Source organism: Rissa tridactyla, chromosome 1 (assembly GCF_028500815.1).
Source record: "Rissa tridactyla isolate bRisTri1 chromosome 1, bRisTri1.patW.cur.20221130, whole genome shotgun sequence".
In the NCBI taxonomy this organism is placed as follows: Eukaryota; Metazoa; Chordata; class Aves; order Charadriiformes; family Laridae; genus Rissa; species Rissa tridactyla.
This window is the reverse complement of record NC_071466.1, coordinates 13,520,960-13,541,566: the sequence shown is the minus strand read 5'-3', so window position 1 is coordinate 13,541,566 and position 20,607 is coordinate 13,520,960. Positions and strand designations below refer to the sequence as shown.

The window sequence follows — 20,607 nt, the reverse complement described above, 5'->3', positions numbered from 1 at the left end:
AGCCTATATTAAGTTATGCTTCAGTCTTGGACAGATAGCAATAAAATCGGGGGGAAATATACATTGCTGGGCCTATAATAATGATGAAGAGTTACTTAGCTTCTTATATTTTTGTTGTTGCTATACAATATATCAATGCGTGTTTCTGACTTGACTGAGGAAAATAAAAAAAGCCAAACCCACATCTGAAAAATATGTGAAGAAATCAGTTGTAATATATGAAAGAAAGCCCAAGGAAAAAAATAAAGACTTCAACTCTACTCCAATGGGACACAAAGCCAGTGCTGAATCACTTTTGTTAGTGTAAGGAAGAGACATTGAAGCAATCTGAGCTGGGGATAATCTGATTACCAGTGTTTAACGCTTAAAGACATCTTCTCGAGTAGTTTGGATATTCTCAGCCTTTGCCAGCGACCGCTATAACACGGCTGGATTATTTTACTGCTGCATTGTTAACACAGACGACAACATCATTTATTTTACTTTTAATTAGTGGCCAAAAACTTTGTCATGTATCGTTTTAGATAGTCAACAGGGAAATAAAAACTTTTCAAATGGAAAATACCAAGAGTGTTTGATTCTGCTGATGCTAGTACCGCATGACCTACCTTGGACAAGTAAGCATGTTTTTAACATTCGTTTTTAACATTGCTATGTGCAAGCTCAAGCTATTCTGTAAGAAAAAAAGAAAAAACACAGATGCACACCAATGTGTCTTAAAGGTACTGCTACAGAGATGACATGCTGTTTCGTTTGCGTGGTGTGTGATCACCCTGGTGCTGAGGTTCACTTCCCATTATATCTAATGTATTCTGGGATCACTGGCAAACTGGGAAAGCAGAGGAGGGCATGAAGCGTTATCCACCACAAAGCTTGCACCGTGACTGTGCAAGCCACGGCTCCGTGATGTATGCCTTCACTAGACTGGATAAACTAAACAGGAGGGGACTGGATCAGCATCGGAGACCAAGGGTAAACCATGAGACCATGGAAATTACAGCGTGGATTCACAAAGCAGCATTTCTTCCCACTGAAAAAGCTATAAGCTAATGCACTGACACACAGATATGGACCACGGTGCTTGGGGAGTGGGAGGCATGGAGAGGGGAAAAGATAATAAAATACTGAGGTCCTCATTTACTGTGGTCATCAAATTTACAGGGAGCTATGCACTTGAAATTGCTTTGATAGTTTCCAGAAAATAACTTTTTTTCCCCCCCCCCCCCCCCACTTCATATCTACTGTAACACTGATCAAGTGCCTGTTTAAGTGTCAGGCACCTTCCTCCCCAGAGATGGCAGCATTTTAATGATTTGTCAAGTGATCCACATTGAAAATACGCATTATTTATTACATACTCTGCATTTCAACAGCCACTTCCATCTGGAGGTGGAAGGCGGTGGGTTAGAGATGCTAATGAATAAAGAGGTCATTATTGATTCACAATTTCTTCTATTAAAGCAGTTAAGAATGTTTCTCATTTTTGTCAGCTGTCCCTCAAAATCCCCAAGAGTCAACTGCAATTTTAACATTACAGTCTCTCCTTTACTAGAGGGGAGTGGATTTCCCTTGCAACAAAAGAATGTTAGATTATATATGGAAATAATGATTATACAGAGCTCTGTTAAACCCACAAGCTATGGAAAAGGAAAATTGAACTCTTTTATGTTCTTAAAAATTTAACTGTTTTGGGAGCTACTTGAAACAAAACCAGGTAGAATAAAATGGAACTTAAGTGTCATTTTAAATAGCTATTAGTCCTTCAATCCTTACAACACTTTTGAGGAGCCAGTGACTATTATTATCCCCATCCTTTGCCCAGGAAAACACTGCCTTGCACCAAGGTTAAACGACTTACCAAAGCCACATGAGAAGTGCAGTGGCAAAGCTGGGGAAGATGTTTTAGATTTATTTCTGAGCCACCCCCACCTTTAATAGGTCACCTTAAAATGCCACCTTCCTATGCAGAAGACTTCCTGCTCCAGCAGGATGACTTCTAGTAGATATTACCTAAAAAGAGGGGGCAATCTTTTCCTTTAATAACGGACAAATGTTACACTGACATGAACACCAGGCTCACAGAAAACCTGATCCTACAAACATATGTGAAGTCGAGTAAGCCGAATGCCACCAGATCGTTAATATGATGAAAGTTACTCAAATTCATTTAACGGCTGCCAAACTTAGGCATAAAATCTTGGTACTACTGGCAAATTTCCCGTTGACTTCAAAAAGGCCAGCACTCTGCTCCTTGAAGCCTTAAGCTTTAGCCAGCCTGTAGCACGTCTTTCACCCCAAATCAAGTGTTATCCTACTGAAGCGACTCAAAGACTCACAGTGTATGTGTAATTTAATACTTTCTTCATATTTATTTCCAAACGGAAGATACGGCAAGAATGAGCCTTGCTGCATAAATATCCTTTATTACTGTGTAGGTGCCTGGGGTGTTAAGCTGTGACAATACCCATTGTGTGAAATCAAAGACAGGCTTTACAAGTTTCCCAACACGCCTCGCAAGGTGACGAATGGAAATGTTTACTATTTGTTTGCTGCTAAGTAGGGATTCCTCTTTGCTGAGGACTGTGCAAGGTTGCTGCCTAAACCACTTTTCATAGACAAACATTAGTTGCAAGTCTTTTTTCCACGCTCATAAAGCAAACACGCAGCAAAACAGCCTCTGCCCGGTTATCCTTGAAAGCTCGTCTCTTTTCCAGCGCGTCGCAGGCTCCAGAAAGGCAGGCTTGCCTCCTTCTGCTTCCATTGTGCAGAGCCTAATTTATAGTCCGAACAAGTGCCTCGCTATAAAAGATTTGCTTCTCCCGGCTCACTTCCTATTTCCCACAGTTAAAGCAAATTTCAAATAAAGGATTCACGGGCCTCCAAGCTTACAAATTAGGCAAAGTAACACTCAGAGCATTAGCAAAGACTTTGTATTCAAAATGGTAAGTGAAAGGCCTAGAGAAATACAATCAAATCAAAGCAGGACAAAACCTAACGCAGGAAGTCTCTCCAAAGCTGTTTTTAATGTTGCCCATCACAAATACCTTTGGTTTAGGCACAAACGTATTTGAGTGAAAACTGGATAAATGCCAGGTGCTGCTTTAGAGACATTTGAAGCTGGAAGAATCTGCGTGGCTAATTGCTTGGTCTGGGCACAGTGTTGTAGTACAACCTATTAAGTGCCTGAATTGCTTAAACTCAGGTTACGCTTTTGTATGGGTTTTGAAAACCTATTTTGATTTAATATTGCTTTCAATAGTGTTACCACACAGCTTTATTTGCTACTTCCTGACAAGTTTTTCTCTCTTCCAAACCCCAACCTTAACATAAAAACGCAAAGTTTCCCTACCAATCTCAGTGGCCTGTTATTTATACTTCACCTTGTGTTATGTTAAAACAGGGGAAAAAAGTCTTTGTTTCAGAGGCAAGGCACTGCTGAGATTGCTGGATGGGACAGAAAAAAGTCAAGGATCGGGCTGGTTCTAGTTTGGAGGAAACATTCAACTGAGCAAAAGTGAAAAACTGAATTGAAACACCATGTTTTCTTGTCTGTCCTAGAAGAATACACCACCCAGAACCTCTTCTGGCAGGCTCTAATATCTTATCTACATTTTGGCCATGGTCCTCTAAGAAGAGCTTTTCACTGTTCAGTTAAAAGAAGCACCCTCACGCGGGGTGATCAATCAGCTCCTCTTTGTTAAGAAACAATCTGATGAAGAAAAGGTGTTCTCTGAAAGGCGATACCAACTTTGGCATCCTGAAACTCGCAGCAGAAGGTCAATCCCGAGCAGAAGAATAAATAAAAGTCCACAACCTTCTGCGAGGAGAGACAGAAAGGAGCAGGCACTTCTCCCATCTGCTCTTCCAGCCTGCTTGGCTCAGCTGAAGGTATTAGAAGCGATCTACAAAAACTTTTCAGAGGGAGCTGCATGTTCCTCCCTGAGTGTCCATTCTATTGGGAAATAGTGAGACGGTTTTGCAATGAGTGAAACTGAGGCATTTTTTGCCTCCTAGTTTGGAAGCATCAGCCGTCATGCTTGAAAGCATCTATTTTACAGTGGTTAGGATGACGAGAAACAAGGAGAAGGCAAGCAAATAAGCAAGAGACAAAACTGTCATAATACCATGACTCCAGGAGTATGTTCTTAAAAAAAATAGTTATCTGCTAGTACAACGTTCTCAATAAAAGTGAAAAATTATCATCACTTAGATGATTATTCCCTACTGTACTATACTTCTGTGGGTATTTTAGCAAAACTCAACTGTATGCACTACAAAGAAAAATGTAAGTGCTATTCCTGTTTTACTTGGATGTAAAGGATTTGAGTTGCTCAGTAAAAAAAAAAAGGAGGCTTTGGGATAAATCTGACTCACGACCGAGAGAACTTCTAACATTGCACTGTCAAAGTTAGTCAAAATTGTGGCAGAAGTCAGTGTTTAGACGCCACTACACTGATTTCTTTCTGGGAGAGTCCTCTCTCTGCTGCAGCGAGGGCAAAAGTCCCTTTCCCAGCCGGAGGGGAGGCGGTGGCGAGGAGCAGGGTCCCCGCGCGGAGCTGCTGTCCGGGCTGTCCCCAGTGCACGGGACGCAGAAGCCCCGTCCCTTCCCCAAGGCCAACAGCTCGCCTGGCAGCTGCAGGAATCGCATTTCGCGGGGATTTAGAGCCAACGGACGCCCTCAGCCTTTAATAAATTACCGCGTGGCCTTGAGCAATGATGAATTAAGCTAAGGCAAAGAACCCAAAGCTCTCCCTGGCTAAGTCAGGAGACAGCCTTCCTAGAAGTTAATCAACGTGACAGAAGCTTTATACCCACACTCCAAATACATAAATCAAGCGAGGCAACGTTTCTCCGCCTTTGTCCCCTCCGTCCCTCCCCATCGCGGCTGTGCTGCTGGGATGGACGGGCAGCACGGCGAGTGGCAGCGGCTCAGCAAGTCCTGGCACTTTGGTTCTCACTTTGGAGACCGTATTCCATTTGAAATCCTGATCATGCGCAAACCAAATAGGCTTTCAGTTACAAAGGAAATTTGTGATTTATTTTTTTTTTTTAATATCCTTTATGTTCTTTTCTCCTCTTTTCACAACAGCAAAGCACTAATACGACAGATGTAACTTTTAAATCAAAGTGATGTCGGTAGTGAACCATGTGCGCAGTAAGGCGTGAAGGAAGCAAACAGCTTATCAGAGTTTAAGGCGCGCAGGAACATTGCTGAAGAAACTGCAACTCTGTGCCAGGGATCATGTTACTGGAGCAAAAATCTTTGGCATTTTTACGCTGTATTTTACCACCTCCAACTGTGTAATAAACAAAAGGCCAGGAAGAGATAAAGGGAAACAGGTGGGGTGGAATAAAAAGCAAGATTGTTCCATTTGGCACGGCGATGATCAGCTGTTTCATAATAAACCATCACACTTTGAGGGGGGCTTTATATTATTTTATGGTTATACAAGGGGACGAATTTATACGTTTGCTTTCCACCCGCTTCCTCTTCTGCCATCTCTTCTTGCAGCTATAGTTAAAAATACAGGTGGCACTATGTATGTGAGACAAAATACTTACAGTGCCATTTTATCAAAACTCAGAACAAGGCCAATGAGAGCCATCAGCAGATGCTTTTTTGACTCGTTTCCGTGACATATTTTACTTAACCTATCAGTTTGATTTTTTCGGTTATTGTTCGAAAAGGAAATAAATACGAATAAGGTAACCAAAGGCTCCAAAGTACAGTCAAAAATACAGTATGAAAGTTTTGTAAAAGGGAGAGATAATTAGGCAGGCCATAATTCTGGCAGCTTTGAGATAATGATCGCTTTTGAAGTCTCTGTTGTGAAGACCAAAAGAAACACATTCTCAGATGTTGTCTGGGCCACAATTAAATACTTAAACAGTATCCACATGGAGAGAAGGAGATGGAGGAAAGGAGGGTCTGTACCCACCGATGAACACCTAATGCTATACTATTGCAATCTTAAATTACTATTTTACTTTCTTAAATAGGTCACATCACTGTTACAAAGAATGCTTAAGCTTCTTTTAGAATGCAACAGCTTTACTGAAATCTGTTTTTACCATATGTTTTAATTAAAAATGTAGGGGTTTCATCAAAATAGGTTTTGAGGACTACCATAGGGGGTCAATTTATTAAATCAAAAGTGGGAAAAACAGTAAACATAATATCCATGAGAAGAAAAATTGTATCCAGCATGTTTGAAATTCTCTGTGCTTTTAAAATTTTGTTTGGCTGAAATGTTTGCAGGAAAAAAAAAAAATGTCGTGTTAGGGATTCAACACCACATTTCTGAAAAGTGGACTGAGAGTGTCGTCAAGATTAAAAAACAATGCAAACCAAAAATCTGCTCAAGGGATGAAGAAAATGCCTTATGGAAAGGGAATGTAAAGAAGTCAGTCATTCTCCTTCGCTTGTCTACCAGAAGGCTGGGGGGTGATTTGACTATTCTGAGTAAGTGTCTTCCTTGGGAGAAAATACTGGATTTTAAAGAGCTCTTTAACTGAGCAGAGAAAGGCGTAACAGGGAATACAGGCCAGATATAATCATGTTAAAAATAAGGGATGTTTTTAGCAGAGATGCAATTAATTACTGAAACTAAGAGGGAAAACAGCAGATTTCCTACCACCTAATTTACTACCAACTGATGTTTTCTAATCAGGAGTGCATTATCAAGAGAAATTATCAGATAGGGATACTTAGAGATTTTACGGCCAGTTACAAACAGGAATTCAGACTGGGAAAGCACTCAATGATTTAAGTCTCTTAGGAAAGTTGGTGTTGTGACTCAGTGAATACAGGTTTACATCTGAACCATTCAAGCAAAAAGGCAAGGTAAAACAGAAGCATCCGCATGTGCATGCATATATGTAAATACAAAAAAATCTTCAAGCCTTCCTTCTGCATTATAAAGAAGCAAATAATATCACAAATCTATTTTTTTTCCCCTCTATAAACTACATTTAATGGGATTTGACACTACATACAGTTGTGATCTACCAGGATGTATTTTTTTCCTATGTGTCAAATAATATTCAGGTTATAGGCACGCTTTACACTTGGGCAGTATTTCAGATGTAGGATTTCAGGCCTTGGCTAGCCCATACCTCACAGCTTCACCTTGCATTGAAGGGTTTTGCTCTTTGGAGTCTGCCTGGTGCCACCTGGACCGCAGCGTCCCTGTCCCTGTGCCATAACCCCGGCCATGTCCCAACTGCTTCCCATGGAACAGACACCCAGGCTCTGCGTCAGGGTGTCTCCGACAAGGATGTGTCAGAACCAACGTTATCCCAGCCCTTCGTGTTTATCTGACCTGACTTTTTAATTGCTGAAAGGCACTGACCCTGATAAGCAAGCCTGGTTTTAAAGGGTTCACTGGGGCTGTTCCCCAGAAGACAATGTAATCGCAGGCAGTGACACTAAAGGAGAGATCCTTTGAATTTTAAGTTTCGCCTCGGAAAAATTTCTTCTCTGAACAATTGATCCTGTGTCCCACATTTGGGTCTTGGGAGGATGAGAGGTATAAACTCCATTTAATACAATCAATAGCAATATTTCCCAACACCACAGAAGCACTATTGTATTTTGGACCATTACGGGGTGACACAATTGTCCAAATGTAAGCTTCCCTGCCTGTGATAGGGACTCCCTCAGCTGGAGGAAGGCAAATTACTTTAGTGTGAGCACGAAGAGGACAAAAGGAGAAATAATGCTTTGAAACCTTCAACAGCCGATTCTTTACAACCAGATGGAAAGGCTCTGAAAAATATCCCCTCCATTAGTCAACAGTGGTCTCAAAGGATGAGGTTTTATTTGAGTGGCAAAATTATTAATTTCTATAGCATATAAATTCCACTAACAAATGAAAAACTTGCCAAGAAAGGAATGTGATATTCTACCTGAGTCGTGGCAATGTTTGTTCCATCGGTGACCTCCACAGTCATATTATACATTGACCTCTGCTCTGCATCCAAGGGCTTTGCAATGACAATAGTGCCCACTCCCTTCTCCGCGTCGAAAGAACTATCGTAATTGCCTCCTAATTGTTGCACAAAAATACAATCAAATTAGCCATGTCTGGAAAATTTCCATTGAAAATGTTCCTAGAAGTGGGCATATCTCTTTACTGGCATCCATCTTAACGGCTTGCCTTAGCATACACAGCACATCTACAGATACTTCTTTGTTCATAACTCATTTATATTTCAAAGCACAGTTTGTATATTGGAAAGCAGATATCATTAAAATGCACCGCAAGAAAAAAAAATCTAGCAGTATATTTAAGTGAACCATAACTGAGTCTATAAAAAGAATCAAATGGCTATAAGCCCGTAAGATGTGTGCCCTTGCAGTTTGGATAATGAACAAGCACCATTATCTTTTTGTATAAAAATCATTTTAAGAGGGTTTCATTCTGCAAATTTTATTTTCAGGAAATTCTCACCGATGCTCGTGGGTGCAAATACCGTCAACTGTGTCTTTAAAAATTACAATTATAATCAATTTAAAAAATGCAAATAGCGATTTGTTATGTTAATTTCAAGGACAATGATAATTACTGGCAGCAAAGGTCAAATTCTACTATTCTTTTAGGAATTATTTAAATAGATCTGACAGGATACACATCATAAATTTCTTTCCATTAAAAAAACCCTCACAAAGCACTGTTCTGAAACTAATATCCCCTTATCCTGTCACACACTGAGTGATGCAGCAGTGGGAAAACCCTACTGAGTTTCAGGTGAAAGAAAAAAAAGGAAAAAGAAATAAATCTATTAAAAAGTAAGCGAAAGCCATAAATAATTTGACATTAAACGGTTACAGGGTTTCCCAGCCACAGCTATAGTTTATAAATTAGAACCACTCATTATGTTCAGAAGAGAAGCACGCACTCCCTGCTGCTAACTTGCTTCTTACTCGCCCATCTATAAAGCGGAACTTGTTGTAAATTGAGTCTGAATTTTTTGGAGGCTGGGGACAGGGAGAGGTGGAACACAAGACTGCTGACAAACGAACTCTTCAGGTATATTCATCACACAGCAATGCAATGCCATTAGCTACAGTCTCTGACAACTCAGTTCCACAAAGCCGACAAGGCTTTCAAAGCCCACTAGTCGTAAAACTTGTGTAAGAGCCGCTCAGACTTCTTGGGATTAGATCCACAGGTAGGAAAACATCCATTCCATTGACTTAGCCCTCGTGAAATATATACAGAGAAATATATATTTGAATGGCTGGTGTATTATCACAAAATGGCTCTCCTTTCAGGGCTGGGGACAGAGACGCGAAGAGGACAGTCTTCCTTGCTCTACCATCTGCATGGTTTGCTGACCAACAACGGGCGTTATTCTCAGAAAAAGCCACACTTTTAGTGAGAGGAAAAAGGTTTTGGCATTCCAAGAAGTTGAAGATTAGGAGGAATCACAGTGAAATCACAGCCCCTGAATTCTTTAATGAGAAGAAACCCTCACTTCTCTCTACCTCTTCCCCAGGTTATTGCAAAAAAAGTGTAAGACAGAAGCACTGGTTGGTCCATATCTGCCTTGGAGGCCATTCAGGGAGGGGGAGAAGAAAGAGGAGGGGGAATAAGAGCGCAGGTGACCTACGCAAAAGAAAGGCAGAATTGGTGAGCTTCTGTCCACTGAAACGATCCAAACGTGGTCACTTCAGACGTGCCACCAGACTTCCCTACGCAGAATAGACGTACATACATACATATGGCTCTGAGCCTAACAGATGCAGTTGTAGTTCTTCAGAAAAAAACTGACACTGGATCTGCTGTGATTTATGGTGGATAAGAATACTGCTTATTTCCTAACCTCCTTCCAGAAGCCCAAACTGCATATTTTTCACAATTGATATGTATATTTAACACTATTTGACACTAGAAAGAAAAAGCATAATTGTCCTTGACATTTAAGCAATACCAAGGTATTTGGACATTGATCATATCTTCAGTGTTTGGTTATTTTTTAAAAAAAGTTAATCTGGAAGACAAAGATGCCATCTCCCAATTAATGTTTTAAATTGATTTACTTGAGAAAAATCATGCCATGAAAAACAACGCTGAAAAAAAGCCTCCTTTGAAGAAGAGAGTTTGAGATTCTTGCAAGGAAATCTCTGCTGAAACGAAGCTAGCCTTGGGACAGTAGGCACTTTACAAAGAGAATGTTTCATACTGATAACCATGAAAACAAAATGAAAGCCTATACTTCAAGATGCTTAATAACCATCTTAATGAGCAATCAAAAGTTATATGCTATCAACTGGAATGAACTTCCAAAGAAACCCCGCCCTTAAAACTTCCAAGAATTAACATGGAAGTGTTAGCAATAAATGTTTTAAATGCCCTTCCTCTGTTAGCTTAGAGCTGGGTCAGTGTATTGTAAAAACACCGACTTCTTCAAGCCATTTTCATTAAGTGTAGTATATTATTCCCCTAAAATAACAACTGAAGCCATCATATGCGGGTTTTTTTAATAGTATTCACATCTTCCAAAATGGTCTAGTGACAAACAAATCTTGGTGGCCAGCTACCTGACTCAAGCCTAAACTTGTAACTAACCAGGCAATGCACTTTATTTTACATTGATACATTTTCTATTAACAAAGGCAGAAACTGCATCAAAGACTGAGACAGAGATGGATCTGAGAACATCCTGCTGTGAGATTTGTGATTATAATCTCTGCTGGAGTGAAAACTTGATTTAGTCCTGACTCAGTCTGGTACATTTTAACAGACCATGGTCAAGCGTTGACAGTGAAGATCCACTCAGATGGCTGAACTTCTGGGAATGTTGCCTGAGATATTGGGTCCTGCCTCTCATCTGGAGTACTAGAGGCAGTCTGGAAATGCTTTGTACTGCTCCTCAGCCTTCTTATACCCTCAAAACAGCTCCTCATACGATGAACACTTCTGAAGTTGCATTTAGGCACTGAAGAATAATTGTTGAATTAGGTGTAAATGCTAAACTGTAGGAGTCTTATAGACGTGTTAAATCTATGCCTACTATGAAGCACCCAGAGAAGGACCCACCACAATTATCTTTGAAAGACAGGTGTTGGAGGGGCATGGAGAGGGAGAGAGAACAGTCATGTAAAAACAAACAGGACTTTTCTCTTAAAAACTGCAGCTGAACTATTCTGGGAACCCCACATGAAACCACTTCCTTCTGAAGGTGCTCATGTCGAGGTTGGAGGGCTGAGCCTGTAGGAGGTGGCAGTTGAGGAGGTGGCAGCTTCACACATTTCTGGGGTACTTGAGGCCCGTTTTTGAAAGCGTGCTGCCGGGTAAGCCCCAACCCTTTTGAAGCGAGCTCATCTGCAGTGCTGTAAGCTCCTGCAGTATCAGTTTTACCAATGTTACTATCGGCCATTTAACACTTTCTTTGATGACAATCTTAGGATGAAAGGATGATGAAATTTTGTTCAGCTGCTCAGTTTTATTAATGTGAATTTTTATTACTTATTCCATTTTCCAACATATGGCACATGCTTTCCTTTTTATTGTCTACTAAAACCTGCTTCCAGATACGAGATATGTAGAAGCTGTCTTTGCTAATGTGCTTGCAATTGCATTAGGAAAGAAATATTTCAAATGAAGATAATACATGGAGAGTTCCTGGGGCACTTTGGGAAAATCAACAATAAAGAAGTTGATTGAACTGGCGAGTTGGCTAGACAGGTTGGCCGGAGAAAGCTTTTTAACACTGAATGACCTCAGAGAGATGTGGATTAGCTGTTGTTTGTGATACCATTGCAAGCTAAGATGTAATGCTGATACATCTTCAATACAGATTAAAGACTTCCCTTAAAATACTCTGATTAAATTGAAGCACTTAAAGTGGGATTTCATGAAAAGTCCACATCTCCTTGTAATCCCACTTTTGGATTAGAAGATTTATCATGTTTGGATGGTATAAATTCATCCAGAAAGCGCTTTTTCTCTCTAATTGACTGTTGAGATTCCCAAAGACACCTAGCACAGACAGTTATGTCTACGCTTTGGACACCTACAGTTAAGTGAGATGATTTCTATCCTTACATTCTTGAGATTGATCTTTATGCTCTTGCGTAAGACCTGGAAGCATTTTATGTACACAACTGGGAGTTTTTTATGTTATCTGAAAGCGTGTTGTAGTTTATATAGGATTTCCCAATACAACTCCAGCCAGTTCCAGCTGCTATCAAACTTGGGACGGCTGCAGAAACAGCTCCCGGTACACAAGATCTTATTTATTTGCCTTCACTTCAGCTTCATGAGACCTTTCTAGCACAGCCCTAATTTTCAATTTAACAGATGGTATAGTATGGTCAAGGAGGAGATCTCAGGAAATTGAACCCAGACAGCTGTGAGTCAACAGACTATAGGTTGTGTTCTCAATATTCGTCAGCCTTGGTTACATTTTCTGGCTGAATCTGGAGTGTTACCTTGGTTCTTAGCTTCATAGTCACTATGAACATATTTTTCTTCTGACAAGTCCTGCATGCTTTGGAAAGAATTAATTTTCCTTTTAATAAAACAGGGTTTAAAAACAAAAAAAAACCAAACCACTGAACCTTGCATGACTAACAGGAGAGGATCTTCTGATGTAAAGCTTACCTCTCATTTGGTGCGAGGGAGAGGCCAAGGAAAACTTCCTGAACTGTTAAAAGGGATTTCTAGAGGTCAGCTGGAGAATTTGCCTAAGGCAAGTTACAAGGCAGATCTGGCATTCCCACAGAATGGGGGTTCTGCAACTCTGTCCCTTTCTGTCCCTTTTGAATTTCAGTCTCTTTTTATTTATTTTTTTTTATTTTCAAACATATTCTGCTTGTATTTTTATTATTGCATTTGCTGCAAGGAATGAAAATTTTTATAGTTCTTTTCCTAGATGGGGTTGCTTTTTGGGAAGATGCCAAGCTTCCCTATGTTCCTATCAGCTGCTGATACGCAGTTTAAGATGGGATTATGCTGCTGTTAGAAATTATTTTCTCCTCTGAGAATAAAACATGTCAGTAAATCTGGAGGACCTGTAGGCAAATGAGTCGCATGTGAGGGCCTTTTTCTCTCTTTGCCAGTGGAATGATCCAGAAGAGCAGGACTGAATACACATCTCAGGAATATCCGACGACTGCAGCGAATCAGACTTAGATGCAAAGATGGATCACACTGAACTCTGGAGGACATCCCCACATCAAATACAGCTAAAACCTGGCAAGAAGTCTTCCTTCGCTGGTAGATAGCAAAGAGCATGCCTGCTCCATTTTCAAACCTAATAAAGCCAGGACAGACTGAGATCCTCACACAAGTCTCATTTGGCCTACCATGCCACGATGGATGAGTGAAGCAGGGGAGAAATATAGGATATGATCTAATTTAGAGAATAGTCCTCTAAAACACATTGTCTGAGGGCAGAGAAAATTCTTATTTGTCTTGTCCCAAAGCAAACTAACAACACCAAGGATGGTGATGATAAATCGGGTCAATTGCTACAATTCTCACATTGCTCAGAGAAGAGAATCAGAGGAAAATGCAGAAAACTAATTCATCCTGAAACTCAAAGGTGAGTTTAAATTGCCTCTAGGATTTTCAGGAATACAAGCAAAGCCAAAATTTCCATTTTTTCTGTTTTCTAGAGAGGAAATAAACTTAGCGACTGCCTCAAGAAATACAAAGTCAACTACAGATTTTTGATAATCATAACATAATGAATATTAGTAATATAGCATGCAAATATTTGTTCTTTTATGTACTATATCACGCTAAGAAGAAGGAAATAAGGCAGACTGAATTTTCAGACAAAACCATTGCAAGGAGAGTTAAAGCCTTGGGTTTGCTGCTAAGAAGCTGAAGGTAAGGGCATAAGAAGCAGAAAAGAAATCAGAAAGGTATTTAGGTAGTTCTCAGAGAAGATAATTCAAAGGAAGCTAGGGAGCTACATGTTTTTGACATTAATGAAAACTTGCAGCACTGTGAATTAAATGAGCAATTAATTAAAATTAATAGATATTAAAATTATTGCCATTTAAGCACCCTTGATAAATAGTTCTGATGTGCTTTTAAAGTTTGGCTGCTCTTACATAGGCATGGGCTGGGGGAAGAAGGAAAGATAGAAGAAGGCCCGTTTGGAGAATCAGAGAGATGTTGTGCAACATGCTACTTAAGCACACACTAGCACCATGCAGCTTAGCTCCAGTGTCAAAGTAGTCATCACACCATTCCCACCACTAACAAAGGAAGAGACAGAGAGGGCTCAATTTACCTGGGAGAAATAAAGATCTTTGACTCATTTTGGAGTTCCCGTTGAAATTTTCTCGTAAATGACTGAATAAATTTAACACAACTGAAACACCCTATGTTCATGTCTTTCACATTGTGGGATCTGCATGAACTGAGAATGGTGTTGAATGCAGTCTGAAAACGGAAACAGGTATGACATCTCAACCATTCCCAATTAAACAAACAAACAAAAAGCCAGGCAAGCATCCTGTTCCTTCTAGTCCACGGAGGGAAGATGATCTCCCTGCCTGCAAGGCACTTTCCTCTCTTGGAGCTGATTAACTCAAGAACTTCAACAGTTTTTTAAGTATATAATTTAGGTGCAAATTAGATGCTGAAGTCAGGCAGACAGAATACTACATAGCCAAACTTCATCCGCCCTCCTTCCTTTTTTTTTAGCTGGGAGAAAACGCGTGTAATGCATTATAAAAGAGGTCCTCTGGAATTCCAATGCCCATTTAGTTTGAAAAGGTCATAAACATAAAGGTCAAGCTGCAAACTCTATATTAAACCATTCCTCCACATAAGCCTTCAGGGCTTTTGTTGACATTACTGTGAACTGTGCACGGAGGTCCAAAATCACAAAATACCAGATGGAGCAGGATCAGGTCTAGGTTTTATAGCAGCACAGAAACCATTTCTTGCATCAGCAGTCCCATACAGCTTTCCATACATGACAACTGACTTCTACTACTAACCCATGTCTTTCATTGCGCTTTTCAGCACTAGACCTCAATGTTCCCCCAAAAGGAAAGTATCAACATCTTTTTTTCCACAGGCTGATACTGAGGAATAAGGAGAAAAAGCAGTTTTGATACTGACACTGACTAAAGGCGGGAAAGATAATCTAAATATACGGTGCTCTGTCTGTAAACCTCTTGGGGTGGGTTGTGTCTTTGCACCTTGTACACGGAGCACCTAGGAAAATCCCTAGCATGTCTTCTACATGCCTGGGATTGTTGGCTATTCCTATTGCAGAAATGGGTGCTGTTGCTAGTGTTATTATTTACAACAGCAGTAATATTTAATGACAACATTCATATGGCAACAGTACCGAGCTGGATGGTCAGGGTCACCAATTTCTCATTAAGTCTAGGGAAGCTCTGTCTCCATGACCCTCTACAGTGATGCAGCATCTTACAGCATCAGGAGCTACAGCCTATAGGGAGACCATTCGGGCTGTTTAAATAGCAAAAATCTTCTTCTAAACCATTTGAATTATTTTAGCCATAAAGGTCACATTAAATGACAAATTAAAGGCTTGAATTTCATAATGCTTTCTCCATCATCTCTGTTTGGTAGGCAAAAAATGAAATATTATTATAAGGTGTTGCTAGATTGCAAGTGACTCTAATAATGTAAAAGAATGCAGTGGAAGAGAAGGGGCTTCTCTCAATTCTTAACGCAGGCAGCATTTTAATGAGTGTCGTTGAATTCGCCAAGGAAAGGACCAAAAGGCTGCGAAAGGCAGAGGAGTCCAGCAAAAGGTTCAAATGGGAAAAAAATGTCAGTAACATCAAGAAAGATGGATTTCTCCTGGGAGGAAAGTTAGGGTCAGTGAGGAAGAGAAAGGGAATGTAAACATTAGCTAATAAATTGCAGGTAGCATACTGAAACAACCAAGGGAATGGGAAGAAAACCGTAGGAAACATATGCTGTCCTTCCCCAGGGGCTATCAGGGACCCTAGAACATGATAATAGCTTTGGGTTTAATTTTAATGTGGTTGGCACATCAGAAACTGTGCTACAAATTCAAAGAGGAAATGTTGCTGCTTCTGTCTTTCATCTGCAAAAGTGGCAATAAAAGATGGATGAAAATGACTCTGACAGACCCTTTCTCTTGTGGTCCCTGTCCTTCCTGTTGGTTAAACCCATCCACAAATAGCTTTGCTGAGATGAGAGCCAGGCTCAATCCCTGCAAATCAAGACTGCTGATGCACCCTTTCCGCTAAGTCTGTGGCAAAGGCTTTTTGTTTCTCTAATCTTTCATACAGTATTGGCTTTATAACCCTTCATTTAAATAACACCACTTTGTGCAGACATGGTGGTTTACATCCAAAGGTACACAAAGGTTTCATACAAGTATCTGCAAATATGAAGTAGCACAGTATCTTTGCAGGGTCATTGCGCTGCTAGGGAAAGTCTCGTTGTGGAGATGTTAAATGAGTTATTTTAAAGAACACAACTGAATCAGCAGCAGAAGCAGGAAAGCAATGCCTAGGAATATTGATTCCTATTTTTCCACCGCAACCAAGTGAAATCCTCTACTCCCTATCTTTTTGGCAGCTACATCCTTAGTTGTATTTCCCTGCGATTTTAAGATCACTACTTCTACGGGTTCTCCTCCTCTTTGCTAAGGACATTTCTCCCTCCCTATTTTTATAACCAATTTTATGTAAGGCAATTTTGTGGTTGAAATCTCACATCAAAACACATTTCTCTTTTTCAGCTTGCATTCAAGACAAACTTTTGGTGGCTCCATTTGTAACCCATATGTTGATGCATCCCATTCTGTTTCACAGTTAAATGGATGGCACTGGACTGTGAAAAGTTTGAATTAATTATTTGCGATAAACTGCGGAAAATCCGTGAATAAAATGATAATAATTGGACACAAATACGGTAAAAGCTGTCATAGAAAGAAACGCAGCACATCCATGTGTCGCATCGCATCCTGTCACAGGCACTTATGAAAGATGTAATATAAATTGTCTCAAAGAACTTGCAAAAATAAAAGGCAGCCTGGATAGTTGTATTTTAGCAAATGTGTTTGCACTAAGGGTACCTTCTGTTGAACAGTTCTGCCCACAAGCTGTCTGTAGAATATAGAACATCTCTCGAGCATGCTTGCCACCTTGAAGCAGGGCAGTCGGAAGCAGAAAAAAAAGAACAGAATGCAGAAAAAAAGGTGAAGAAAGAGAGAAATGAGGGACAGCAAGTCTAAGTACCATAAATACATTTAGAAATGAGATTAGCAAAGTATGACAATAGAATTTAAATGACAGACAACATTAAGATTGCAGTAAATAACATAGTATGAAAAAAAACAATTCAGCCATACAGCGCTTTTTTTTTCAGCTTAGCTAAGGAGTCATAACAAAAGCAGGAATATTATTATTATTGTTATCGCTATATTGAAATAACATTTTCATTTCAGCATTACGAAAATGGGTTTAATTTGCAGGGGGGGACAGTTCACGGTTAGTCTTCTTGCTCTCAAACCCACACATCCATACGTGTCGCTTCTGAAGCATCCTCCTCACGCCACCGCCTCCCAACTTACCGACAATATCAAACCAGAGAGGAATGTTAGATGGCTGCACAGAGACCACCCCAACAATTTCTGTCACTTTGTCGCTTTCCATGACGGTGAAGTTGTAAAAGGGTTCATCGAAAGTCAGGGGCAGGGGCGAGGGCGCAGGCTTTTTTATCCACTCAATGTGGAGGCGTGCTGTTGAAGATTTTTGGGGCCGGCCATTGTCCACTGCTTTTATCTGGCAGGTACAAAGAAAAGACAAGTTAGACTGAGCATCCCAGCTTGGCAGTTCAGACCTAATTCTACCGCATGAGGATGACTGCTTGGAAAATGGCCTTTATAATCCTCTAGGTAAAATCCCATGAAAAAAGAGGGAGATAAGTACTTCCTTCTCAATTCTCATTTTTTTCCATTACACTTTGAATTTTTATGGAAAAGACTGATTTCAAACTGAAATGGGTTTTTTTCAGAAATGCTGGTGCGAGGCCTCCTGGAGATGCAATTCAAGCGCTCCCCACACAGATCCTCCTCTCCAGAACCAGCTCCCCTCTCCGATTTCATCTTCCGCCCAGTTCCCCCTTGAAGCAGAGCTGGAAGCTTTATAATGACCCTGTGGGACATTGTGCACTTGTGAACCATACTCACCCATGTCTGATTGCTTTTAAAAAGCATCCGTATGGCAGATAAGATTGATATTCCTTACATTGCCTTCTTCAGGATCTTTAATTGAGCTAAATAAGTTTCAGATCATTTCCCCCGTTCTCCAAAACAAATACAGTTTAAAATTTTGCCATATCTATTTTCCTTGCTTTCTCCTTTCAGTCATGTTCATTAAGAGTTGCCCAGCTTGGTGCTAATTCTTTTTACTATAATGTCCTCTAGAAGGGTGGATAGACTTGATATCGTCTGGCAGGCTTTATGGTTTTAGCACAGCAAAGACAAGATGAGCAGCAACAAACTTTAGGAAATTTAAGGGCTTAAGGAAAGGGAGAATGTAGGTTACCAAATGGGTGCTTTGGTGAATAACACCAATGTCAATCAAAGGGTGTTTCTCTTATAACTAAAGGAAATCTTTCTGGCTATGCAGGACCACTGATGTAAATGTGCTGTTACTATGCCTGTTAAAAATGGGAAATATTTTCCTGAAATAACATAACCTGTTTCTTTCTCTGGAAATGTGTTAAGTGGGTTTGGTGCTAACGCTCGTCACCCAGCTCTGTTCAAGGTGGGCAGCCCCTTAGTGAAGAGATGCTGAGGGTGTGATGAACAGTTTCAAGGTAGAAACCCTTCAGCTGTTGCATTATAATAAGGGCCAGAGCCCAGACACAACTTCCAGCTCCGCCCAGGGAAAGGCTCTCACTCACCCACAGGGTGCTGTACTCTGATTACCAGGTATTTCTCAATGTTTTCATACTTACTCATTTTCCTGTCATGATTTCCAACTCTACGAAGGTATCGCAACAGAGATCCATTAATGTAAGTGACATTGTTTTGTTTACTAGGGGCCAGGCACTCTTCTATCATCTCTTACATTTTTGGTCAACTCCTTAACTACAACTTGTTGGCTTACTGCTGTTAGGTGAAGAGTGCACATTCAAGCCTTATATTGCTTTATATCAACACCACCATCTTGTATACTTTCTTTCTTTGACTGCGCTTATATGGTTTGGGTTCTAGCAGAGGTATTTTCACTAAGACTTCTTCTAACTGAAATTGCTGCCATACTTACACTCTTTCATGTGGTGAGAAGGGTAGTACAACATACTGTACACAGCACTCCTCCTCCCTCAAGCCACCTAACTCGGACAGTATAAAGACCTTTTGTCGTGGTTTGGGACACTTTCCCATGAGGGCAAGCAATTGTGTCCAACAAAAGGTGAATAACCATTTGTAGCTGTATCGGCCCCCTTCAACACGACACAACTTTGTGAGCAGACAAGCCTTTGGTCTTCATTTCTGTGTATTCAGGGGAACGACTTACACTAGCAATTTGCCTCTAAACAGTCTGAGAATAGTTTACTACATGCAATAGTATGAATGCTCTCTCGGACTCTATTTTTTGGCAATAGTTGTATGTGAATACTACATTTCTTAATACAGTCAGATCTTACATGTAGGTCATATATTAAAGACAGACATATATCACTCGTTCTACAAGAGGGCCCGTTTCTAAAAAAAGTGAGTCAAATCATGGGTTTGTATGTCGATGGAAGAGCACTTACTGTTAAGATGTCATAACTCCCTGCTGTGAACTGCTTTCTGGAAGAAACCATCCCTGTTTTGGGATCAATAAAAAATTTCCCATCATCATTTCCATCCACAATGCTGTACGAGATTTCTGCATTAGGGCCTTCATCTTTGTCAAAAGCAAAAGCTCTGTAGATTGGCTCCCCTCTTTTTTTCCGGTCCCTCTCTGGCAGCTTGATCTGATAGACTTTCTCTGGAAACTGAGGTTTGTTATCATTCTCATCCAGAACCTGGACCACCACCCAAACGGACGACTGCTTGGGAGATGTGCCCCCATCCGAGACGGTTACCTGAAAAATAACAGCAGTAGAGGCATTATTCTGAATAGGTACAGTGGGACTTCATAAAGTGCAAAAAAACATCAACTAGAAGGAAACATCCCTCCCTCCCCAAACCTAACCTGCAGTTTACGAAGCCCTCGGTGTACACAAGACATGCTCATTATAAACATGCTCAGTGCCTAACTCAGATATGCCCACAATGGCAAATAAAGGAATCAGAAAGATTTTTTAATTTTGAGATGAACCTGGAAGGGGCAACCTGCGGACTAGGAACCTATTTCTCAAAATATAAACTCCTTTTATCTCAAATTCTGCAAGTTTATCTCAGAAGAGAGAACTGGAATTCACTCATTACACAGGATTCCTGCTTCTTTGCAAACATATTTTAAAGTTTCTTCAGTCACACAATGAATCTGAAAGATGCATTTCTTCTTAAATCCTAAAATAATCTGTCACTTTTTTCCCATCAATTATTTGGAATTTCTTAAACAACAAAAGGATTTCTGTCAGTTCTCTTCATTCATTACCTGAGATGTGACAGCTCATTAATTCC

At 40.3% G+C, this 20,607-nt stretch overlaps 1 protein-coding gene across 3 annotated transcripts in view; it reads right to left on the bottom strand.

Moving 5' to 3' along the window:
* The window catches only part of FAT3 (FAT atypical cadherin 3), a 357,170-nt gene that overhangs the window by 92,608 nt on the left and 243,955 nt on the right, over nt 1-20,607 (bottom strand). For all 3 annotated transcript variants that reach the window (XM_054187680.1, XM_054187684.1, XM_054187685.1), the window contains exons 5-7: nt 19,749-20,063; nt 17,554-17,764; nt 7,909-8,048 (exon numbers count right to left, since the gene is read on the bottom strand). In XM_054187680.1, coding sequence (XP_054043655.1) covers nt 7,909-8,048; nt 17,554-17,764; nt 19,749-20,063 — 666 coding nt within the window. The remainder of the gene's footprint in view (nt 1-7,908; nt 8,049-17,553; nt 17,765-19,748; nt 20,064-20,607) is intronic.